This window comes from Macadamia integrifolia, chromosome 8 (genome assembly GCF_013358625.1).
Source record: "Macadamia integrifolia cultivar HAES 741 chromosome 8, SCU_Mint_v3, whole genome shotgun sequence".
NCBI lineage: Eukaryota > Viridiplantae > Streptophyta > Magnoliopsida > Proteales > Proteaceae > Macadamia > Macadamia integrifolia.
The window spans coordinates 21,850,725-21,877,251 of NC_056564.1; the positions used below are offsets into that span (position 1 = coordinate 21,850,725).

Genomic DNA, 26,527 nt, shown 5'->3' on the forward strand with positions numbered 1-26,527 from the left:
ACATGTGAGGAGTCATACCTTCTTTCCTGTTTTGTTCTTTTTCTTCGGTTTTTCATCACCGTGAGGACATGTTCTCCTGTTGTGGCTAGGTATGTTGCAGATATCACATCTCACACTTGAAGATTTATTCTTAGTAGGACCCTCATCGAATTTCTTTTTCTTACTTTTTCGAGGTCTACCAGGTCTTCTCTTAAGTAGTGGAGGTTGGACAATCTTAGAGCTGGTATCAATCACCAAATCAGCCAATGCTGGTAGTGGTTCGATGAACTCATTATATGCCTTGAGATACATGTTGACACTAAAGTATCAGTTGCAATAAGCTTGAAGTGACCCCCTATTGTGTGTGATAGCTGTTGTTGCATGTTTGCATGGCAACCTCGTACAGTCCCAAAGCTTATAACCACATATATTAGCTGATAGATTCACCACAACCCTGCCACCATGCATATTTACCACCTCAAATGAATGTGAATTGGCTTGGTGTACAATGCATTCTCTTGCTTTCTGTTGTATATTGTCTAAACTTGTCTTCATATCCAGTGTGATTGGACTAGATACTGAATAACTGTAACCATTCTCAGAATGCTTAAACATCCTATTCATTATCTTTAACCTAATCTCATATAGAAGCACCATAATAGGCTTGTCTCTCACTTCTGCTATCCAATTGTTGAATGACTCAGTCATGTTATTGGTTAGTTGTGGACTCTTAGCAGCAAAATCAAAGGCATGTCTTGACCAGTACTTTGTAGGATTTTCCATCATCCAATCATATACATCATTGGATATATCTTTAATGTCTTTTATTTCTTTCTCAAATTAGATGACTGTTGTTGAAGAGGTTGTTGACCAGAAGTGTTTACTAAGCAACTGTCCTGAATGGCCTGCTGACTTGAAGTTTTGGTATAAATGTCTGACACAGCACCTTTGGTGCACATCAGGGAATACTCTACTGATGGCATCCGATAAACCCTAAGCATTTTAAAAAAGAAAAAAGTCAAATATTTGTCATTGATTGATAGGAACAAATAAATAGGGTGATTAACAGATTGGTAACATACCTTTTGTTTGTCTGACATAAAAGTCAGAGCCATATCATCAGATGTCGTACCAAAACCTTCATGTAGACATTCAAGGAAAAAAAGACAACTGTTTTTGCATTCAACTTCAACTACAACATATGCCACATGGAACATTTCATTATTCCCATCATACGAGACCGCTGACAAAAGAATGCCTTTATATTAGAGCTTTAAGTGGCAGCAATCTACACCAATTAATGGTCTGCATCCCTTTATGAACCCTGAAACATATGCTTTGAAACTAACAAACACTCTCTTGAAGATAGGATTCCCTGACAAGTCACGCATCTTCTGGTACTGGATCTTGAACAGACTATCTGGCATCTTAGCCACACCATTCTACCATATATAGGTAGATAGGAGTATGAATCCTTATGACTATCTTGATTCATTTTCAGAGCAAGCACGCGTGCTCGGTACAACTTCATATAAGGGGGCCGAACCATGTAAGCTTGATGTAAAAAGGTATGCACCGACTTTATTGACATATCTGACTGAACTCTCAAGTAAAGAGCAAGTTTTTCTGTAATCTATTGTGATGTAACACTCTTCTGTTGGGTTGAAAAAATACATGCATGCTTGGGATTGTACGACTTTATCATAAATGTCGTAGAATGCTTAACACACTTATCCTCATCAATTGGTGAAGCATGTACTCGTCAAGTACAACTAGAAGCCTTTCACACTGTAGTAACTCTAGTTTTCTCATTTTTAATCTTTAATATGTCAATACCCTCTTGGATCACATACTGTTGGAGGACAACCCTGAAATAATTGACATCGTCATATATAGCTCCTATGACTAACTGTATCATACCATCATCAATACCATCATCATCATAATCAGCAACATCATCATCATCATAACTAAAGTTCATACCTGGATACCCCTATATATCATCAGCATCTGTCTCAACTTCATCAGTGAGGCTTCCTTCACTTTCACTGGAGTCTTCCATAGACTCATGTTGTTCTACCCATTCTTCATCACTTGTAGAAGACTGGAGCATCTGAGGCAATGTAGCTCGTGTATCTTCAACATGATTAACAGAGTTAGGTACCATGCCAGAATATGACTGAATTACCTGCAAAGACTCATCATATAAACTGTCATTAATGCTTTGAATTTCCCTTTCAGCTCTACTAGTATCTCATCTCCGGGGTGAACCGTCTGTACTAGCAGAACAATTGCTAACAGCATTCAACCCACTGGTTTGAGCAACACTTGTACCAATTGATCTACTAGGAGTAGCAATAGCAGTAGCATTGGCTCTAGCCTTACCCTTATCTGGAGCATTAACTGTAGCATTAGCAGTGGCATTGTCTTGCCTATCACTGCAATCACTAGAAGCACTGGTGGCAGCTTTATATAGCTCATCACTTCTCTTGAAAAGAATCTTTTCCCTCCTTTTACTCCCTAAATCATGATTCAGCTTCCCACTATTTTGGCCAACTACATTAGTTTTTGGGGCAGATTTATTATGATCTTTTGTATCTCTAAAAACCACATCACTAGAATATTGGTTTACTTTTCACTTTCCTTCTACATCACTAGGATTATCTTCAAGGTCATAAATCACTATTTTGATAATATCGATCCCATCTAAACCAAATAAATTGAGTGTACTGGCACCATCTATCACTTCCACATGTACTTCATCAGAAATCTCACATCTAACTTTAAACCTCACATTACGGCCTTCAGGGATATGGTCGATGATTGAATCGTATATATCACATATAATATCCAAGTGAGAGTAAAAATCAGGGTCAACAAGCTTTGTGTGGACTCTCCCGCACCAATTAAACTGTATAGGACATTTCACAACCATTGCTGCAAAATTTTAAGGTTAGATTGAAACATATATCAACACAAGCATGAGGCATGACAAATTCATAAGAACACCAGAAGTGAAAAATTCAAAATAATTTTAAAAAACATAGAGTTTCTGAGATTGGCTGATTTCTAAGACTTTCTAATACACATGTGTTGTAGAGAAGAAAGCACAAACAAATGCAAACACACATTTAAGAATTACTGTGTTCCTATCTCCCCTAGACTATATGTACCTTCACAGTAGTTCTAAGATTGGCCTACTTCGTTTACTCCTGTGCATGTGTAAATGTTAACAAATCTATGATTTTTTGTCTTAGAAAAAACTATTTCAAAGGAGGACAAAGCTTTCTAATGTATCCAAACTCATTCCTACTTCCAACACAAGGTCAGTAATCCTTTTACACCATGTGAACATAAGGTTGGTAATCCTGTTACACCATGTGGGTAGGGTGGTAGAGATTTCACATGCCTTTAATGGTGGCCGATTGTTATGAGGATTTTTGATTAGGAGAGAAAGCAGATGTAACGGCAAAGAACTCAATTGGTTGGCCTGGAAACTTAATAATACTGGCTATAATTAAAAATAGATCGGCTAGATTGACAAACCAATAAAAAATTAAAAACATGGTTAATTATTAAAACTACTGACTTTCTCCTTAATCTATGATTAGTTATTAATAACTCAGGAATCCCAATTAAATGCAAGAGTTCTGTATTTTATGAAGGAAACCATGACTACAAGTAGAGAACCTAGCATATAAACAAATCAACATGACTATCACCAATGGGAACAACAGATGTCTAGACCCCCTAGATCTTATTATACATGTATTGAAAAGAGAACCAATTTTCCCCGGCAACTGGAAACAATGGACCGAAATGTTGATGTTGCATTTGTTGCAATGAATATTCAAAGACAAATAAAGGCAAGTCATAGGTTGAATAGAACTTCCAAGAAGAAACCAAGATAAATTTTAGAATGATCAACTAAAACAGCTAAATGATCTTTAAAGAATAAGGCTGATAAACCGAATTACCTTATCTTGACTTAGGAGTGTTCTTCACGGATGAAATGTAGATGGTAATTAGCAGCAATGAAGGTAATAATCAAACCCTGTTGAATGGTCTCTAACCCTGCAATTTTTAATGGAGATCTCATAAGAAAATTGAGGAAATTTCAAACCTAGGGCAAATTGCAGGGTATGAAATTACCTAAAATCCTTCGTTCCTTCTCTTCTCGATTGTTGAATACACACATATATGAGGGGAAGCCAAGTAGTCGTCGCTCGTTGCCCGTCGGATTGCTCAGTATCTCATCGCCAATCGGATTGCTCAATACCTCGTCGCCTGGGGCAACTTCCATCTCAAAATAAGGGGAAGCCAAGTAGTCGTCAATCGTTGTCCTTTGCGTTCCGAGTAACCATCGTCGGAGAGGAGGACCTTCGCCGGAGAGGAGAACCTTCATCAGAGAGTTCGTCTTCGTTGCTCGCGGCTTGCAGACCCAAAACTGAAAGATTGAAAGGGGAAGATAGGGTTTTTTGGAATAAAGGTATGAGGGCTTTTTCGGGTTTTCAATTTGTTTCAATGAAACTAACGGTTTAAGCCAAATAAGATGCTAACGGTGTGAACTTTTTGGGTTTAATTGTAATTTTTTGATTTCTAGGGGGGATTATGTAATTACGGCAAACGACAGTGGAGGTAGATGTAAAAAATCCGAAAATATTTTCCCATGTTCACACAGGCGAAAACCGCAATTTAAGTGATTTAAGGGGTACACATCTCATGAAAGCCATCCAGAGAACTACCAAACTGCAATTTAACCCCCTTCTGTGAGCTAATATGAATAGCATAACAAGAGAAAGTGCTCCTTTGAAAAGAGTACAAAAATCAATTAAATTGAGAACTTCAAATCCTGATATAAGTGAGCCCCTTCGTTGACAAGGGCAATCAAAGGAAAAAAAAAAAGGATATGGATAATTTTCTGCTCTTGCAAAATCCAAATTATTTCTTTTTCATTCCACCTTTCCCAGATTTGGAAGGTCCTGCTGTTGAAGTAGGTGCAGGTTCCTGTTTCTTTGTCCCGCCATAGTGCCATGGTGTCTGGGGACCATCTCTGCAACCTGGAGCATCAATTGTTTCCCTGCAATATAATCATCAGAGAATAGTCACTAAGTAGAAGAAAGAAAGATGGTGTTCATATTGAATAAAATAATAAATAAACAAAAGATCAAAAAGTTAGATACTATGTCACACTGTCGAAACACAAAACTTGTGCAATCACACAGTACTGAGGAAATAGTTGTAGGGCAGTAGGGATTGCATCTAAGGGAGTATCCTATCTTTAAACATTTAGTATCCTATCTAGTCTATATCTAGGGGAGTCTATAAATGGAAAGATACCATCAATGCTTTCCCTCCTTTGTCAATGAAATTTCAGGGTTTTTTTTTAATTCCTTTCTTTATTCTTTTCCTCTTTGAACAAGCCAAAAGATTTCATTAAGGGGAGACAGAAACCTAAAGAATTGGTGGGGGGATCTCCCTGGAGGAGTGAAAATACCATAGAATGCAGGCCACAAAACCTATAAAAATGCACAAAATTACAAAATGTTGACCCAGACCCACAGTAAAAAATGCAAACAAAGCTGGCAGTTGGCCATTGCTATGTTCCAGAAGAAGAAGAAATGAAGATCAATAAGAAAGCCAACAAACATCGGGAGAGCAAATTGAAAATTCCAGAAAGAGATGAGATCTCTTGCTTTCGGAGCAAAGCAGTCATCTATGCTGGCTAGCAACATTCCTCAAAGATCCAACATTTCCTTTCTGAAATAATTTGAGGGCAACAAAAATCAAAATCCCCTCAGCTTTCTCCCTTGTTCAGCCCAACCCTTACTACTAACTCACGTAGAACTTGAATGCCATTTTGGAAAGATCCAACATATACCATGGAAAGACAGCTCTGACCAGGAGTCCAGACTCCTGTACTTGTGGCAATGAAGGAAGCTATGCTCTACTGACCAAACATGGCTGACATATTAGATAGGAGGATATCTCTTGCTATAAGCTTCAACAGTCATTTCCGAGGATTAGTCGAGGTGCGCGTAAGTTGGCCTGAACACCTTAATTAACAAAAAAAAAGGCTTGAGCAGTCGTGAGCTAACTTGCAATTAGAATGCAACCCAAATGTATCATGAGGAGCCTAACTTTAACCCAAATCATGGGCCAAGTACATCCATTTCTTGCACCATAGCGAGAAATGAACTTGCCTCAATTAATTAGCACCATATTTTGGAACCTTCAGTGTCACAAGTAATCAAAGCACTACCAAAAGTAGTCGGTGAGTTCACCAGGTGGGCCACCTCCAAGCCATTAGATGCTGAGGAAATATGAGTCCACATTCCAAATTAGCTGCTTTTATGCAGTGGGAACTTGATTCATAGCAAGCCAGCAGGTTCACCAGACCTGTTTTTAAGCTGAAATTCTCCTGGTAAGATGGGTGTAAAGACCTCTATCACATGACAAATCTACACCCACACCCACTAAACTTTGCCACATGGCAAATAGCAACTGACAAGGTTCAAAGTATTGGTATCGTGTATTGTATTGATACCAATCGCTACTGATATGATACGATGCAGACCGATACTTTAAACATATCTTATAACAACCCTTTTTAAGATATCGATACAATACATCTCGTATCAATACCCATCATACGGATATGATATGATACAATACAAACCGATACTTAAATCATGGTGACAGGCACCAACATAAGGAGGGCTGTCATTCCCATGCACAACAAATTCATCAATCTACCATCACAATTCCCACACTTTCACATAGGCGATTTCAGCTTAGTTCAAGAACTTATAACAGAATCTATTATAACCTGAGAGAAACCAGAGAAACCATTCCCTCTTTAGCCAAACTTAAAACAACCCCATAAAAGTCATTTTTCATTCCATATGGATTCTTACTTTTTACCCCATTTTCCTGAAACTCTATATTAAAATAGAGCCTAAAATTCATTTGTTTTTAACAGCCTTAAAGAAACCCTGGGGATCAACCATATACTCGAAAGTAGAGACAATTTATATACTCTATAGACATTACAGGGAATGGACCAGGTTCACGTATGAGAATATTCTCGTACACTCCTGATCCCTGGATATAGAATCTATTAAATGAAGAGAGAAAATTGATTCTCTATCCACAGATCAGGACCATTCTCGTACGTGAACCTGATCCGCTCTTGACATTACAGATGTACTAGCTACTTGATGATGAAAGTTTTCCTGCATCAGTGAACATGACGCCTTGGTACATACCACATTAATTTTTTGAGAGATGACTATAAACTAATGAGATATCCAAATTGTTAAGTGTATAATCTCAACCCCAATGTTAGGAGCAGAATTATTATTATTATTATTATTATCATTATTTGGATCAGAAACATATATATCTACTAGGCATAGAATATCAGAGAACTCCTCATACAACAGCCAGTCAAAACACCATCTGTCCTTACAGAAGTTTACCTCATCTACCTTCCAACCCATATGCTAATGTTTCACAGTATGTGTCAGCCAGCTTCAAATACTCTTCCACAGACCAACCCTGCGGAACATCCAGGATAACCAGAAAACATTGTCCCCAAGGAAAACTCAAACACAAAAATGGCACCTCTCTTCCTTTAGACCAAGCTTGGAGATATCCTCCATAGGAAGTGGTCCATTTTGCATGATAAGAATGACAAGAAGTGGACCATTTCATCTAGACATGAGTCCAAAATAAGAAAACACTAAAGTGGCAGTTAATATTCATTAAAATATCACGTGCAATATATAAAGACAATTGAATTTAAGATTATAAGAAAGTAAGAACTTTAGGCTTCCATTCCCAATGGGTAAAGCTGATAAGAATCAAAGGATAAAAACATCCCACCTGAAAGGGGTCGGCTACAGGGATCTTTGACCTCTAAACAATTCTATTTGGGGTCATACTAAAGTCAAGACCTAAACTTTACAAGTCTTTCTTTATTATTACTCCTATAATCATTTTAGGCTTACCCCTTAGCTCTTTTATCTCCTTCCATCTGAGTCTGACCATTCTTTTTTACTAGTGCATCCATGAGTCTCCAAACATGGCCATACCACCTTAGATGGCTTTCACGAAGCTTATTCTAAATCGAGGCTACTCCCAAATCAGCTCTGATACAGTAATTCCTTATTCTATCTCTCCTAGTTTTTTCGATTATCCATCTCGACTTTCTCATCTTTGTTAAATCAAGTTTTATCTATGTTACTCTTCTTAAATGCCCAACATTCCACCCCCATATGTCATAACCGGTCCTACGACTGTCATGAAGATCCTTGTAGCTTTACAAGAATGTGTCAGTCACAGAACACTTCAAATGCACCTCTCCATTTCATCCATCATACTTTAATTCTCTGAGAAACATCATCCTCTATATCACTCTTTTTGTTTATGACTATGTTTTCTTCATATGGACCAAAATGTTGGTGCTTAATATTCCCCGTTCTTAATAAGGATATTGAAGTTAACTCACAGTCATTGGCAATGTGACCTATTACAATGGAAAAAGGGCATCCCACAAAGTCCTCATTTATTGACTGATATAATTTAAGACAGACAAAATGTAATGTAAAGACAACCATTAGCTCTATTGATGGGATAAGGAGAACCTCTAGAAATTAGTCGAATGCAATGATTAAACACGACAGAGCACCATCTAGCACACAGGGAAATTATATGAAGATCAGCTTCGTGAAGGCCAAGGACTTATCCTGTTCTTTATGAGGATCGATCCCCAAGAATTCACCTATCCCAAAAAAAAAAAAAAAAAAAAAAAAAAAACCTGACTTGAATGATCCTGTATTAAGAGCTAAATTGGCTAAAGGGATGGGTCATAATTATTACGGCGAACCCATCCAGGAAAGTCATCTCTTTCTCAACAATGTCTTTGTCATTTGGTCCAATAGTGTTCCGTTAGATAGGAAAAGACTTGATAAAAAAACACTGTTTTAAATTAGATGTTAATGTGAATGAACCATAACTATGTAACCCTATTCCTAATAGATAGACTCCAAAATAGCACAACGGATTTGCCTTTTCTATTGATTCCTATGGATTGGATAAAAAAAAAACTCTTGAATAAGGTTTTCACGTGGATATGCTTTATCAATCTGTAAGTATAAAGCACCATGATTTGTATATATAAGTTGGCAACCTTATTTCACATACCCATGCCATTTTCATTAAGCAGTTACAAGGTGTCTAAGGGAAAGTAGGGAACCACACAGAGAATTGAAAATTTAATAAAAGAATGCAAGGGGACCATCAACAAAAATAAAATTACAGAAAATTACTAAAAGACCTCGATTACAGATGGTAGCTTAAGATAGTTGCAGCAATCACCGATCTCAACACAAGAGGGATTTTCACATGCTTTAATAGTGCTAATTCTCCGTCCTTCAGCTATAGTTTTCTTTGAATTTATATAGATGGGATAAAGCACAATCCACTTCTTTGTATTAGGCAATGCTCCATCCATACGTGATATAGAAAGCAGCCAACAATATATTATAGAGCTGAAGTCATCAAAGTTGAAGACTGAAACAATTCTTGGATTCAACACACCACAAAGCAACATCAAATGAGAGTGTTGAATGGAAACCTCGGTTAGTTCTTTAGGATTTGTGATCTATGTAAGTTGAATCGTGATCAACTCATTGGCTTCGGGTAGGTAGTGGCATGCGAGTTGACTGACTAGTCACAAACTTCAGTAAAATTCAAGACCACAGAGATCATCATGAAAATCTGATGATTCAATTCACTCACTTACTGAAACTTTTTGGATATTTTTTTTTATTTACAATTTCATGATGTGAACTGTATGAGAGAGAGAGAGAAGCAATTATTATCATTTACTTTCAGCATTGCAATTTGTAATCAATTCAATCTAAGAAAGCTATATTTGACTAAGAAAAGGGTTTCACCAGACCCAATATTTAAGGTATAAAGTCTTGACAAGAGATAAAGTTTGGTTGATAGTGCTAAACATACAAAGTGGGATGTTGATTTGCTGCCACATATATATAAGCATCAATATATCATTTTACCTAACCCATTAAACAGAAATGTTCAATAGATTGAGAGGAGGTATCTGAGTTTGGATCATGCCATCATAAAACTTGATGAATTAACCTATCATTTGTTCTATTACTATAATAACATTCGAATTGAGTAAAATTCGGTAAAAAAATAAAGAGAATCAAACCATAAAATCAAATACCCAGCTTAGAATTTGGACAAAAATCAACTCCAAAACAACGTATAGAATCAAAATAATTGGAATATTTTACCTAAACGAGAGGGTGAGAAAACGATGAGACGGAACACAGTGAGGCAAATTTGGAAACCCTAGTTTCCTCTCTACTCGATTCTTCAGTTTCTTCAAGTTAGAAACAAGACAATGGAGCAGAGGAATTCTGGAAAATGATTGAAAATAGATTTTTACTTGAATTTAAGTTCTAGGGTTGTGGATGAGATTTGGGAAATGTCAAAAAAATTCTATCAAATACAGGAAAGAAGAAAGATGAAGAAGAATTATCTCACAAAATCTTAAGACTTTTGAGAGGAACGAGAGTGACGAGAGGAGAGGCTCTGTTGTTTCACAGAGGGAAGAGAGACATGAATCGAGTCGAGGGGCTTTAGCCCGAACCGGGTCGAAACTGAACAGTTTCAGATATACGCACTGAAACCAGCACAATAGGGCTTGGTTCGATTTGGATCAGGCTCAATCGAGATGGTCTCATCTAATTCTATTAGTTCGGTTTAGACACCCCTAGGCCGTAGCTATCAAATCTAATTCAAATCGGGCAATTCCATTGAATTGATTTCGATTCTTCAAACCTTGTCATATATGGAAGAAAAGAAAAAGCGTGCCCCGTGGTCCGGAGGATGAGCACTACAGTCTTATAGTAAAAATGTCGAGTGGTTGTATTGACCGCTTGACCACTAAGTCACAACTTTCGTACCTTACCGTTGGACCAAATACACCCATTTCTCATCAACAAATGTCATATCTCAACTTTTAAGTTCCAGCCAAAGCAAGTGTCTAGTACTCCGAAGTAATTATTTATATGGGAGACTTAAGATGTTTGAGTGCATTTTTATACCAATGAGGGAACGGTTGCGAATCGTCTAGTAGGGATGGGCATTTAATTGTGAAATAAGGTGTGGGATTCACGAGTGGGATGTGAGAGAGTGTGTGTGGAACTAAGGGTTATGAATTTGTGATCAATATCTACCCCAAAATAAATAAATAAAGGTTGTGATTTGTAATAGGTGTCTCAGAATTATTGTAGTACCAAATGTGATTTTCTAATTTGGTGCTGAGAATCAGTGTGAAATATGCATTTCTGATTTTCAAATACAAGTCTGGAATTTCTTTATTTGAGTAAAATAATTTTATTTCAGAATTCCTTCAAACTTCAATTGTCACAGGATCTATGATTGGGTTTCTTGAGAAAAATAAATAGCAAGACTAAACTACAACAACAACAACAATAATAACCATAACTTTATCCCAACTTAATAGGGTCTGCTATATGGATCCGAATAAGATCAAAGATAATAGTAAGTATAATAATATAAGTTCAAAAGAGGAAAATGAGGTAAAAAAAGAAGTCAAAGCAGTAGTCAAAGCAGCATCTTTGGAACATTCCCTACACAGGATCGGCCACACAGGTCATTGTTCTCCACTTACCTCTATCTACGGTCATACTAGAATCGAGCCCTACCAGATGTATATCTTTTTTTACTACTTCATCAATAGTCATCTTAGATCTACCTCTTCTTCTAGCTCCATATAATTGAAATTAGTCACTCTTCTTTACTGGGGCATCCATGGGTCTCCGTTGAACATGACCATACCACCTCAGTTGGCTCTCACTGGTGTCTCAGAATTATTGTAGTACCAAATGTGATTTTCTAATTTGGTGCTGAGAATCAGTGTGAAATATGCATTTCTGATTTTCAAATACAAGTCTGGAATTTCTTTATTTGAGTAAAATAATTTTATTTCAGAATTCCTTCAAACTTCAATTGTCACAGGATCTATGATTGGGTTTCTTGAGAAAAATAAATAGCAAGACTAAACTACAACAACAACAATAATAACCATAACCTTATCCCAACTTAATAGGGTCTGCTACATGGATCCGAATAAGATCAAAGATAATAATAGTAAGTATAATAATATAAGTTCAAAAGAGGAAAATGAGGTAAAAAAAGAAGTCAAAGCAGTAGTCAAAGTAGCATCTTTGGAACATTCCCTACACGAGATCGGCCACACAGGTCATTGTCCTCCACTTACCTCTATCTGCGATCATACTAGAATCGAGCCCTACCAGATGTATACCTTTTTTTACTACTTCATCAATAGTCATCTTAGATCTACCTCTTCTTCTAGCTCCATGTAATTGAAATTGGTCACTCTTCCTTACTGGGGCATCCATGGGTCTCCGTTGAATATGATCATACTACCTCAGTTGGCTCTCGCGGAGCTTGTCCTGGATTGTTGCAACCCCTAACTCTTTTCTAATACAATCATTCTTTACTCTGTCTCTCCTGGTCTTACCGCACATCTCCCTCAACATTCTCATCTCTGCTACCCCTAATTTATTCAAATTACTCTTTTTTACTGCCCAACACTCTGCCCCATACATAAGAGTGAGTCGTATTACTATCCTGTAGAATTTACCCTTGAGTTTAACAAGCATACGTTTGTGACATAGCACTCCCAACGCACTTATCCACTTCATCCATCCCACTTTAATTCTGTGAGAGACATCATTCTCAATATCACCCTCTTTGCCAATGATTGACCTTAGATATTTAAAACAGTTACTTTGTGATAGTTCTTGCTCCTCAAGTTTTGCCCCTTCCTCACCTAAGTTGTTGGGATCAATCTCATAGGAAGTCACATTTAGTGGTTTTCTTTTTTATGATAAAAAGTCTATTGTACCATTGGGATAGGCTGAGGGAAGAATCTTTGCATGATAGACAAAATGCAGATTTTTTTTTGTGACGAAATTTTCTCGACTCATATGTGTTCTCACCCAAACATAGCGCCCATTTTTCAGGGGTTGTGAAAAGACTCTCTTGCTCCTAAAATCAAGGTGTTATGTCTGAGCGTAGAGAATGTTATACAGGTAGCGTTCTTTCTCCCTAATTTTATTGAGGAAATTCACCATTTCATTACCCACGGATTGGCATGTACCTAGATCAGTGGGCAATGTTCTCACGCCATATTTTTTTATATTAATGGTAAATTTCTGCAATTCACATATGTACTCAAAAAATACATAATACATAATACAATTCACATATGTACTAAAAAAATACATAATACAACAAAAAAAAAAAAAAAACACACTTTTGACAATGAGAAGATCAATCAAAAGAAGAGTGCATGTTCTAAGAAGTTAGCTTTCACATTAGTTGCCACTCAACTGACAGCTATGGGATTGTGAAAGATGGAAACTGGGGAGTGATTAATAAAGGTGAATAAGAAGAGAAGTAAATAAATAATATCCTCGACAATAAATCTTATCTCCAAAAGGGAATTTATAGAGTGCATGCCTTTGAAGATGGGTAATCACATCCTTGTTATCTGATTCAACAATCAGAATCTTACCATAACCTTCAACTCAAATAAAATTGATAGGATAACTCTAGTTTGATCTGGTCTATGCGGTTCTGGGTTCAGTATAAGCCCATGAAACTAGTCGGTCAAAAGCCTGATTACCCATTATTAAAATAAATAAATAAATAAATCAGAATATTGCGTTAGACAGATAATACATTCTGATATTCATGGCTTTCATACATAGGATCATAGGATATGGCTTTAGCCCAAAAAAAAACTATGTACGAACTACAAAGATGAAAAAAAAAAAATCCATTTCCATTACCCTACACAAATCTGAAAACAACACCCTTCATCAACATTAAGGCATTCTAGCTTATTAATCCTAACTCTATATCTCCACCCCCCCACCCCCCTAAAAAAAAAAAACAAAACCTCTCACACTGAAGAAATAAGACAGGAAAATTAACCCAAACTAGGCTTCCATAGAAGAAGATTTGGTGCTGGAGAGATTCATCTCTTTGATCAAGTCCGGTTGGACCAGAGAGGCTACAGGACGGGTTGAAACAAAGAATCCAAGAGTGTGGCCGGCGACGGCAGCAAGAAATATACCAGCGTTGTAAGACATGACAGAAAGCATAACCATATAAGTAAGACCCACTCGAAGCATGTGTACACCACTTTGTATCAACCAAGTTTTTCTCGGATTATTTTCCCTCCGCTGCTGCTTTCCAGCATCGGTTGTAACCTTCAAGACCTCAACAGTGGCTGCAAGCACAGCCACAAAGAAGAGAGATAGCACATATAAACCAAGGTTCTGGTCAGGGAAACCAGGGAAGAGGATCTCCACTTGTTTACCCCAGAAGAAGGTGGTCATGTGGATTATAGAGTTGCGTTGAGGCGTTGTGGTGCCTTGAGGCCCTTGACCAGGTTGATCCATGTTTTGGAAAGGAAATGGTAATGGTAGAGAGAGTGACTGATCCCAGTCTTTGCAGAAAGGGAAGAAAAAGAGGGTGGGGCGTGTACTGTGTACACAGAACTATAGATGGGAGAGAAAGGGACCGAGAGAGTTGTCTTGAAGTGGGGGAGGTGGAGTTAGGTGTGTTTTTTTAGTGGGACCCTATAATGGAAGTCGGTGGCAAATTTAATTTAACGACCTTAATTTTAATTTGGAAGTTCAAGGTGTTTGACTAGTGAAATTTTTTTCTACGGGAAATGTTCCGTAAGAGATTCTTGTATGTGCATAAGGGCTAATGAGAGTGCACCAAAAGGTATTTATAGAAATGTTATTTTCTCTTTCTTAAGAATGGTTAGATTATCATTTCACCTTATTTGTCTGATTATAAGCGCAACACTTCTCCCATATATAATATTTTTCCATATTCACACGGCTTTTAATTTGTCGCAATGAAAAGAAAGCGACTGATGATTAAATGAAAGGTCCAGCTTGCTCTGCTCTTAAGGAGTTAAGGTTGCTTGGTGGTTGCAGTAGTGATCCTTCACGTGGGAGTTGAATTTGTTGTTTAAAACAAGTAGTAGAAATGGTTTAAATGTGAATTCAAGTTTGGTAAAATATTTATAATATGGTTTCATCACCTAATTATAAAGGAATCTAAGGCTATGTTTGTATTGCCCAATAAGAGATCCGGCTCCTCTATGGCCCAGTAAAGGTCGCAGCACAAATTCAATGGTATAGAGCACCCAGGAATAGACCCAACACATAGACGTGTGCACCAAGGTACTTAAGATGTTCGATGTCTGTTGCCACCTCTACCATGCCATAGAGGAACCCCATCCTCCAATAAGGGTATCTATTGATGAGGAGTATTTGTGGGGTACGTGTGTAATATATGAGAAAATGTCCACAAAAATCTGCACATATGCATCATCGTATCCTTCTTTTTCTATTTTATTTAATCTTAAACATAGTTTGAAGACGTTGGTTTTAGTTAAAACATGACAGTAAATTATACCTTCTTTTTTTTTTTCCTTCGGTTTTGCTATTAGTGTAACCACGATTGATTATAGTACCGAACTTGACACCACGATGTTTAAGTAAAGTCAAGACCTTATACTATAGAGGTAATTTTAGATAGTAAAATATGACCTTAAGCAATGTGTTTTATCTTATATACAAAATGTTATTATCGTTTATGTGCCACATGAAATAGTAACAACTAGTTTATTGTTGCATGCATGGTTACACCCTTTTCATATATATAGGGAGTCAACAAGTACTCCACTAAGTATTGCACACCGTCAAGCCAAGGTCCAGGTCTCCTAGTTACACCTTTTTTTTTCTTTGGTAAATTAGTTACACCCTTTTCATATATATAGGGTGGTGACCTGCATATAGCTTTTGTTTTATATCAAATAAATATTAGCAAATAGCTACTGTTTTATATCAAATAAACATTTTTTCTTTATCCCTACTACTCACTGTCCCAATGTTTCTAAAGTAAGAGGTGACATTGTAATACTTCAGCTGCCCACCAATACCATAGTGCTGCAAGGGTTTTTAATCGGTCAAGTTCTAGTGTAGATGGTTGGACTCAGTTTAATGCAAGATTTTTTAGATAAAACTAAAATCGAATTATTTAATAATAATTTCTTATATTAAAGCCGAAATCATTTATAAATGATTTCTGTTTAAACGATTTCTTATGTTTTCTAATTTTTTATCTAAACAACTTTTATATGCTTCAAATTTTTATTGAAATAGATGTAAATTGTAACGTTGAATTGAATTGTTTATGTTTATCAATATTTTTTTATTTTTTATTATTAAATACTTTTTAATAGCTATTTAATGTAAACTTAATTTTTTTTATTGAAATGTATGTAAATTTAATATTGAATGACTTAAACTTACTGCATATATGTTAATTAATTTAATGATTTACTAACAGTTTAAATTGTAAAAACAAAATTGAATCATGGTTTCATTTTAAAACCAAAATTGAACCATTTTTTAAGTGATGGTAACAGTACAAAGGAGAATATAATAGTCTAAAAACCAAGGTATTAGTATTTTAAAAAGCAAAACAGTCTAATCCAACTTCATATGGCTGATGCAAAGTCTATGGCAACTGTAAAGGGCCATGAAGGTCCCAGCCATTGGATGGACCAGACCATCACAACCCTATACGACCGAGGATATACGGGCATCAATATTAGTATTATATTAGTATCAATCAAAATCAGTATGAATAGACACACTTGGGCTATTCACACAGAGATATTTAATACTCTTCTATACTTTAAGTAAAAATTGGACAGTCTTCCTTTTTTTCTTTTTTAAATGATTTGATCAACTAAGATTTCTTGCATCCATTCCTTGATGTGATGCTTGAAGAATGCTGGAAGCCAAGTTGACATATTTGTTAACTAAATGTGAAAAATCGAACCAGGCGAAGCAAATCCACGCACAAATCCTCACCAACGGTCTTACCCATCTCGAGCCCGTCTTGCTCCAAATCCTCCTCTCTGGACGCAACTCCTCACACATCATCTCTCAATACGTTCAACAAATCCTCAAGAGATTGCGAGACCCTGATGTCTTTTCATGGTCCTTCACCATTCGATACTTCACTCGGCACGGCAGATTTAAAGACGCCGTTGCTCTCTATGCCCAAATGCAGAGTCTGGGACCAAGCCCCACTACCTTTGCTGTTTCATCAGCCCTCAAAGCATGTGCTCGAAATGCAGACATTAAGAACGGGAAAGCAATCCACTCGCAGGTTCACAAGTGTGGATTCAATGGGGATGTTTATGTGCAGACCGCTCTTGTAGATTTGTATTCGAAATTGGGTGATATGATGACTGCACAGAAAGTGTTCGATGAGATGGCTGACAGAAATGTTGTCTCGTGGAATTCAATTCTGTCTGGGTATTTGAAAGCAGGGGATTTGGATATGTCCCAGAGGGTTTTCAAGGAGATTCCAAAGAAAGATGTGGTCTCCTGGAACTCAATGATATCTGGGTATGCAAAAGTTGGGGATATGGAGAGTGCAAATTTTTTGTTCCAGCAAATGCCTGAGAGAAATGCTGCCTCTTGGAATGCAATGATTAGTGGGTATGTTGATTGCGGGAACATAGAAACAGCACGGAGATTATTTGATGAGATTCCATGTAGAAGCGACGTATCTTGGATTACTATGATATCTGGGTATTCAAAGAGTGGCTATGTTGACTCTGCTCAAGAGCTCTTTGATCAAATGGACCAAAAAGATCTACTCTCATGGAATGCCATGATTTCTTGTTATGCTCAGAACAGTCGACCAAAAGAGGCTCTCCAACTATTCAATAAGATGCAAGAGCCCAATGTCAGTGTACAACCTGATAAGATGACTTTGGCCAGTGTTATATCTGCATGTTCTCAGTTGGGGGATTTCAGATATGGACCGTGGATTGAGGCATTCATAAAGAAAATTGGAATCGAGTTGGATGATCATTTGGTGACGGCCCTAATTGACCTTTATGCAAAATGTGGTGGCATAGATAAGGCACATGAACTCTTTTGTGGCTTGAGAAATAGGGATTTGGTTGCTTATAGTGCAATGGTTTTAGGCTATGGCATCAATGGAAAAGCTTTGGATGCAATTCGGATATTTGAAGAGATGATAAATGCCAAGATCCATCCCAACTTAGTAACTTTCACTGGAATTTTAACCGCCTATAATCATGCTGGTTTGGTTGAAGAAGGTTACCGTTGCTTCACTTCCATGATAGGTGAGTATGGACTTCTGCCCTCCGCTGATCACTATGGAGTCATGGTCGATCTTCTTGGCCGGGCTGGACAGTTGAAAGAGGCCTATGAACTAATAAAGAGTATGCCCATGCAGCCTCATGCTGGGGTTTGGGGAGCATTGCTTCTTGCTTGCAAGATTCATTCCAATGTTGACCTTGGGGAGATTGCAGCCCAACATTGCTTTGAGTTAGAGCCTGATACAAGTGGGTACTATTCTCTTTTAGCAAATCTATATGCCTCTGTTGGTAGGTGGGATGATGCCAAGAGATTGAGAAAGGTGATGGAGGAGAAAGGAATGACCAAAATTCCTGGATGTAGCTGGATGGACTCAACATGACTCCTTTCACTTTTGATATTAAATCTATGATTTCTTTCTTGAACTAGTCAGCGGATACATTCATAACACTGATTATATCAGGAGAGTGCAGAATTCATATCTCAACTCTGATGGGCTACAGTAGCTTCCATGGTTTTGTATGATGGGGCTACTTCTCATCATCTTCCAATTGGATGTTTGAGCTCTGTTGCTGGTTCAAAGAGAGAGATGCTACGTTATTCTTTATCTGGGTGGCCCATGGTGAGCTGAAAATTCGTCTGTGAGCAACTCACTTCTCTCTAGAATGAAAATCATAAGTTTGTTAAAGAATTTGCGAAGACCATAGATTTATGAATCATCATCTCAAGATAATAGAACTCTTCCAGTGGCGATCATTTTGATTTTCTTGGTCTTACTGGCAGGGCCTAGGCGCAAGCATATGTCTAATTTTATTGGGCTGGTTAAGCTTGGGCTTCATATTCAGCCCGGTCCAAAGAAGCCCATGTCCTCATGATGTAATAATTTTTTAGCTCCTGGAAGCATAGAGAGGGTTGTGGGAAAGGAAGTGTGGCCCCTACATCAGGGCAGGGGTCAATGGGAGCGCATGTGAAAGCATCAACAGAATGGGATTTCTGCCTTTTATGGGGGTTCAGATGGTCATTGCATCCCATTTTGTGTCAAGGCATTGGAGCAACATTGTCTTTTACGCTTCTTTTCCCCCATCCCCATGTAAATTATATTTTATAAATCAGAGTCATTATTATTATTTTTTTTCCCCTTTGTATCAAGACCTTTTGCTCCTAGTGAGCATGGGTTTTTTCACACCACAGCTCATCAACTACATTAGGCAATAGTTGTTGAGTCATCATTGTAAGTATTATTCACTTTTGCCCATCATCAACGGTCCTGCTTGCCAGAAAGTGGCCTAGGTCTCACCCCAAACCCAATTTTTTTTGGAGATATTTATACTCGGGCAGTTTTGTACTTCTGAAGATATTTATACTCGGGCAGTTTTGTACTTCTAAGAAATGCATGAAAACACCGAAAAGTTAGTGTCCAACAATATAGCCCTGGTTTTCATTTAAAAAAAAGTTCTTTTACATTTATACTTTCATCCATACCCATCCACTGATGTGGTATCAGCCAAGAATCAAGAAAGGCGTTGATCAATGCCAATCCAACCCTGATTCAAATTGATCTAAATCAGATAGGAATACCCTTGGTTTTCATTTAAAAAATAATTTCTTTATCTTTATATGAGATCGGCCAAGAATCGGGATTGGAATTTGCAGATCAATGTTCAAAATATTGACTGTGGGAATCAAAATCAAAATTAGATGCTTGGAATTTTAAAAATGGAACGGTCACTTGGATCAATCAGTTTAAAAAGAATATATACATATATATATATATATATATATATATAATTTTGGATTGCCTTTACGAAAAAAAATTGTGACCTTCTCTTACATGAGACGCACATTAATATTTTTTGTTTCTTTCCTAAAACTAAATGAACCATTTAGATCATGATTCATGCCCTTCTATAAAGAGGTGGACAATTGATTAAAGCTTTCAAATGAATATTTGTGTGAGAGAGATGGGTTCGATTTGAATACTTTTCATGTTTGAAGGATCATGATCACCATTAAATAAGACCTACCTATAATATTATTGACAGAAGATTATAAGTATTATTCCAATTTTTATAGTTTATTTATGAAGTTTCTCAAAATAAAATTTGGGTATAATTCATGGTATAAGTATCAAATGGCTTCATTCTGCTTATGTAAGACTAGAATCTCCAAACACAAGATTCCTAGTATCTTCATAGACCCATAACATTGGCATGTCGATTTTGGTAACAAAAGTTTTGATGGAAGCTATACATATTAGATATTTTGAAATTTTTAGATCTTTATGAATATTTATGATAATATTATACTTCATCTTTGTCCAAGTATAAGTTCTTATAACAATGTTCACATTAGATAGTGAGATAAAAATGTAGAAAAATATTTTTATTATTTTTTTATTATAATATTTAATTTATTATAGAATCTAATGAAGTAATGGTAATAAATTATAAATGTTAGTTTTTTGTCTGGAATCGGGATCTACACCAGTGATCCATGTGTCTATCTCCGTCTTACAAAAGAAAAGGGGCAAAATATCTTATCATTGGCGAGGAGAGAGATAGACATAGGTAAGAGCTTGCACAAACCACACTCCTCGACAAAGTTCTTTTTCCTTATTAAAAAATTTAAGGTTTTCAATAATTATTATAATATGCATTTCCTACCAATTGAGAACTCTTTGAATTAGAAAATATTTAGACTATTTGAACAAACCAGACCGAATCAATCCAATACATTACTTGGTCCACCCAGTCTGAGAATTAACAATTCCACCAACATTTTTAATATGACTCACCCTTGCCCCCACCTCCATTGAAGCACCCATTGAAATCCAACCTGAATTAGGGATGATTCTATTGAATTTTCATCCATTTTTTCAAAAAGGTTGATACTTGGATACCTCTTGTATTATAGTCAGATTGCTTTGACACCCCAAAAGTTTGAGAAATTTACTTGAAGCCCCATGAAACTTGACAGTATTAGTTTGTTATTAATGACTGAATGAAAAGACTATTTTACCTTTATGAAGTAAATAATATCCAACCAAATGGTTTCCATGTTCGAAAGTTGTAACAGATAAATCCGTGTTTGAAACACTTTGAAATGAGAACAAAGTGGTTTTCATCATTGGAAGAAGAGGAAAGGAGAAGAAAGAGAGAAGACTAGTTTGGACATTAGGATTTTTCTAACCTATGATGTCGTCATTAATCGGTGATTGACGGACAGAACTAGTTGTAATAAGTCATATAAAAATGTAAGAGATGTCCAAATAAACTTTCCAAACTTTTGAGATATCCAATAATAATCATAAAACATGGGGTGTTTAAGTAATTTACCCTTTTTGAAACTTATCCGACATCCAAAGCAACCAATCAACACCCCGGAACGGTAGTTAAAAGAGGTGTAAGAGCCGTTGTCGGTTAGTGAGTTTGAGTTTGGTGCATGGTATACCTGCCTCATTCTTCCTCTCTCTTGCCTACCTTCCCCCACCCCCTCCTCCTCCTCCTTTTTCTCTCTTTTTGAAAAAGAAAGAAAATCTATATCGTCCATGTCAGATAGAAGTTTCAGGAGACGAGTTCCGGCTACACGCCGGAATAACAGTCTACCTAAGCTTACCTCATCCTCTAGCCGACGAACTCCGACACCCAGAAAATCAAAACCCCAATCAAAGCCAGTTAAGATTCTCCAGCGATGTTACTCGGAACCAATCCTTTACACGGTCAAACTTGTGTTGACCGACAACAACGTAACCGACAGCGAAACCCAAATTCTGAAAACCGATGATCACCACTTCAACTTCACTCCTCCTCCGTTAGGGTGTCCGTTTCAATCACCCTCTCCAAGTTGCTCCAATGTAAGAATAAGATCAATACATTTCTTTCTTTCTTTCTTTCTTTCTTGTAAATTGGTTTTATTAATAGAAAGAACTGTGTTTGGGTGTAGATATACAGTAAGGAAGCGAAGGTGGTGGTGACGGTGACGGTGGAGGGAAGTCCAGGGCCGGTGAGGATGATGGTGAAGTTAGGGTGGAGTGTGGAGGAGACTATAAGGGTTGTCATGGAAAAGTACAGAGAGGAAGGACGTACCCCTCCCTTGGATCGCGACGCTACTGCTTCCTCCTTCCACTTGCATCACTCCTGCTTCAGCTTTCACAGTAAGCTATGAATCCTCCTCTTTCGTATCTTCTAACGTACTTTGAACTTTGAAATGAACGTTGGAACTGAATCTTAGCTAATTGATTAACCCTAAAGCAACCTTTTCAGATGATGTTGACCGTTTGATAAGTGACCCTACCTACTCTTCTTCTTATGGAAATATGAGTTTGGAGCATTTATATGAACCTTTCATTCATTTCCTTCTCACTCTATTGGGGTGGGGACAGGTGATTAGCCCAATTACAATTTGTGGGAGATTCCAATCCAATGGTCTAGATACTGTTTACTTGAACCTCCTTTTAGTCATATGGGTCCTTCCTCATGAAATTCCCGGGTGCACAACCAGGATTTTAAGTAGGGGCGAAACAAGGCCGGGTGTGCTGGATTTTTTAAAAATTAAGTCCATCTCTTAAACCTCTTAGCAACTCAGTCCAACCCCAATCTATCTCTGAGATCAGATTGAGATATTTCAGCCCTAGCCCAGCGCAGCCCTATTTGACCCTAATCAAGCCCGGTTAGACTTTAGGGTTCCAAATGAGTGGGGGTTGCAAAAGCATTACTTCTTTGATTACATCAACGATAACATCATCAATATAAGCATATCGATGATTATTGGCTCCTATGATTTAAATGCACATCAATTCTCGAACCCCACTATTGTCCGTTACATTTAAATGGATCTGAGATTGAATCACTTTTTAATCTATTCTTTCAAAGCGAAGGGTGAAGAAAAAAAATATTTTTTGACTAAAAAAAAATAAAGTAATATTTTTATTTTACTAAAAAAATATCTTTAAAATAAGAGAATCGAATCCATGCATCAACCAAGTAAGCTAGCAATTGTCTTAAGTAACCTGTTTGACCATCAAAGAACAGTTAGCTATAAAGATAAATATCTTACCCTTTTATCTAATCTAAGACAGGTGGGGTGTGAACTGAGTTTTCTTGAATCTTAATCAGATCTTGATAGGCAGCAGACAATTGGGGAAGTTGGGAGCAGAAGCTTCTACCTCCGAAAGGGCAGCGGCAGCTGCGAAAGCAGTTTTTACTCTGATGGTTTAGGAACACAAACTGCTTCTTCTTCTTCTTCTGTCATGTCACAAGTTGTTTCTATGAGAGCCCCCACTGCTACTCCAGGGATTGCATCTCCTCCCTCAATCTTCTCCCTAGATTTCATTCGTCAAAGTATGCATATGATACTAAGAAAAATGTATGAGCTCTGTAAGTTACTAGGTTGCATGCAATAGCCCATCCAGATTGTCTCTTTGAATGGTTGCATTATTTATTTAATTCCATGCCCTCAGGAGATTAAATGCAACTATAAATAATACCCATTTTTTTCCCCTTCTTTTTGGTAGAAAGAAAATCTATTGATGCCAACGGATTACACTCGGGTCATCTGTGCCAGTAGATAGATAGACAAGGATCGAAACTGGGCCAAACAATAAGAGACTTGTGCAGAACGCTCATGAGTAGATGAAATTGGGCGTCTAGTACACACTTGCATATCACTCAATTTATGATGTCATGGATTTGGCCAAAGTATCAGTTTGGTGAGCCTATTCAATAGTTGGTCTATTGTGTGTTCTTCTAAGTCAATGCTTTTGGTGAAGAGAAAATATAGAAATGATAAGTCTGAAATTAAATAGACAAGATCTCTCTAGGGCTTCAATGGTTTATGTCTAGAGAAAGGGAACCAATAAGGTGTATGTAAATGGAAATAATTATAAGAAGATTTCTCTCTAACAAGAAGTTGTTTTTTATGGATATTTTGATGATTTTCAACACAATCAGGCAGTCTTAATAGCAGTGGCTAAATTAAAATTGGCTTCTGAGACGGTTCTAATTACATGGATGGATGCAAGGAATCCTAAAGGGGTAGTCGAGTTGGTAAGGGACCTTCGCCTTAGAAAGCATATGGTTCTGAGTTCGACTCCTCTTACCTCTTTGAGACCACTCACATGGGGTGTTTAGTACTCTTCACCCTAGTTATCAATTCGGCCGAATAATTCGCTTCACCCTAGTTATCAATTCGGCCGAACCGAATTTTTCCGAATTTAATAAAAAAATTTGACCGAATCCGAATTAAAAATAAAATTCGGTAAAATTCGCGATTTTTTCAAAAGTGAATATAAAACGCGAATAATTCAGACCGAACTGGATTAAACCGAATTATTCGGTCCACTTAAACAGTATTTAAAAAAAAAAACCCCCAAAAAAAAAACAAAAAACAAAACCCAATAAGCTTTTTTGACCGCTTTTTTGACCGAATCCTTAAATTAATCAATCGAATTATTCCAAATAATTCTCCGCCCGAATAATTCCCGAATCCGAATTTGCTAACTATGCTCTTCACTGCTTTTAGTAAAAATTGAATAGTTCTCATTCAACACTAGTATGACTTGGTTCATATGGTTGTGGGGTCAATATGGGCCCACGGGACTAGTATACTTGTCATTAGCAAAAAAGGATGGATTCAAGGAAATATGTCACCATGACCATATTAGGTGTATTTTACCTAAGAAAAAAAAGAAGACCATATTAGGTGTAGAAAATTCTCTCTATATTTTCCTTAAAAAACACCAAGTGCTCTAGCTAGGTAGTGATAAAGCAATGCACTAGTGAGTACTTGAAATATCTGATTTTATATGAAGATATGTTCCACCAACATTACTAATGTGATTTGATGTTAAAGAGTAAAGACTCTCGGTAATGGGGAAAAATTCAACGCACAATTATCAGGTTTGTATAAAAGTTGATTCAATCTCAAAACAAACTAAACTAATGAGATAACAAGGGACCCAGGAGGGGATGAAATGTATGAATCTCAAGAAAGAAATACGTCACTCAACTTCAGATGTAATGAAAAATATCGTTTAAATCCAAAATAAGTAAAGGATTTGATCTTACACTCCCCAAATCCAATGGAAGCTCATATGGTTTTGCAAAAGTTAGAAAAACCCATCTTAAACAAAGGGTTGTGAGGTATAGCAACTTAGAAGTCGGCTTATTTAGTATGAATGATGGCAACTAGCAAACGAGGAATTTGCTTGTCTTCTTTTCTTTTAATAGGCCCTCATTGAGTTTTAAGTATGAAAATGATTTCTCTTCCCCCTCCCCTTCCCTCCTTTTTCTAGCAAAACCCAGGTGACAAAAAAAAAAAAGATTCAGCTGTAAAATTCATATTGTTTCAGGTGAAGTCATTACTTAATGCAATGCACACAACACATAAATGCATAGGAAAAACAAAAGTACCCTAAATTGAAAATGGTTTTTAAAAAGAATCTTGATGGATTCGAACCATCATACCCTGGGTAATTCCCAGGCGCTCTTCCATTTTGAACTAAAGATTCACCTTAAAAAAAAAAAAAAAAATGTTAGTTCTCGATATACAAAATGCCAACCAGATAAAGAGAAGTTTGTGTGCTAAAAATAGTTAGTTCTCAAGATATCAAAATTGTTAGCCGATCAAAATAATGTTATGATATAACAACAACATCCAAAACCTTATCCCAATTTAACAGGGTCAGTCACATAGAGATTCGAAGAAAGGACAAACATGAGGATCAATACAAAAAGACTGATGGGTTATGACCAATCAAAATAATGTTCTAATAATCAACCACAAATAAACACGTAAATTTGCAGCTTTCTACAATTTGAAGGCTCGAATTGAACTAACTAACATATCTTTTTTTAACATTCCACATATAACAAAGCAGTAGCTGCAACAATATTGATATACAGAGAGTCAGAGATGGGAATAGCACTCAAAATGTGTAGGGTTTTCTAAAACTCAACAAACAAATTAAAGGACAATTTGTTCAATCATCTTGTTAAAACAATAGTGAATGATCTTGAGGACAGTGCACCTCACACCCCATTCATAAACCTTGCCCACTTATTCCCAATCTGGACCATAGTTAGCAAATTCGGATTCGGGAATTATTCGGGCGGAGAATTATTTGGAATAATTCGGTTGATTAATTTAAGGATTCGGTCAAAAAAGCGGTCAAAAAAACTTATTGGGTTTTTTTTATTATTTTTTAAAAAAAAAATTATTTTTTTTTT

At 36.8% G+C, this 26,527-nt stretch overlaps 3 protein-coding genes and 1 pseudogene across 4 annotated transcripts; 2 read left to right on the forward strand and 2 right to left on the reverse strand.

Moving 5' to 3' along the window:
* Window positions 1-4,920: 4,920 nt before the first annotated feature.
* LOC122085879 lies at window positions 4,921-9,496 on the reverse strand (annotated as a pseudogene).
* A 4,576-nt stretch (window positions 9,497-14,072) lies between these two features.
* LOC122086799 (copper transporter 6-like) lies at window positions 14,073-14,537 on the reverse strand. The gene has a single exon (XM_042655755.1). It carries the CDS (start codon window positions 14,535-14,537, stop codon window positions 14,073-14,075), a length of 465 nt encoding a protein of 154 aa, XP_042511689.1.
* Window positions 14,538-16,876: 2,339 nt separating this feature from the next.
* On the forward strand, window positions 16,877-19,433 carry LOC122086038 (pentatricopeptide repeat-containing protein At4g22760). The gene has a single exon (XM_042654723.1). It carries the CDS (start codon window positions 16,954-16,956, stop codon window positions 18,682-18,684), a length of 1,731 nt encoding a protein of 576 aa, XP_042510657.1. The 5' UTR covers window positions 16,877-16,953; the 3' UTR covers window positions 18,685-19,433.
* A 2,298-nt stretch (window positions 19,434-21,731) lies between these two features.
* LOC122086372 (uncharacterized protein At4g22758-like) lies at window positions 21,732-24,225 on the forward strand. 2 transcript variants are annotated; one of them, XM_042655146.1, is made up of 4 exons: window positions 21,732-22,155; window positions 22,245-22,455; window positions 23,417-23,677; window positions 23,815-24,225. In XM_042655146.1, coding segments are annotated over exons 1-4 (780 nt in total). In that variant the 5' UTR covers window positions 21,732-21,849; the 3' UTR covers window positions 23,817-24,225. The 2 variants fall into 2 exon arrangements, with proteins under 2 accessions (XP_042511080.1, XP_042511079.1); XM_042655145.1 differs by lacking the exon at window positions 23,815-24,225 and having other exon boundaries at window positions 21,733-22,155; window positions 23,417-23,804.
* The last annotated feature ends 2,302 nt before the right edge of the window (window positions 24,226-26,527 follow it).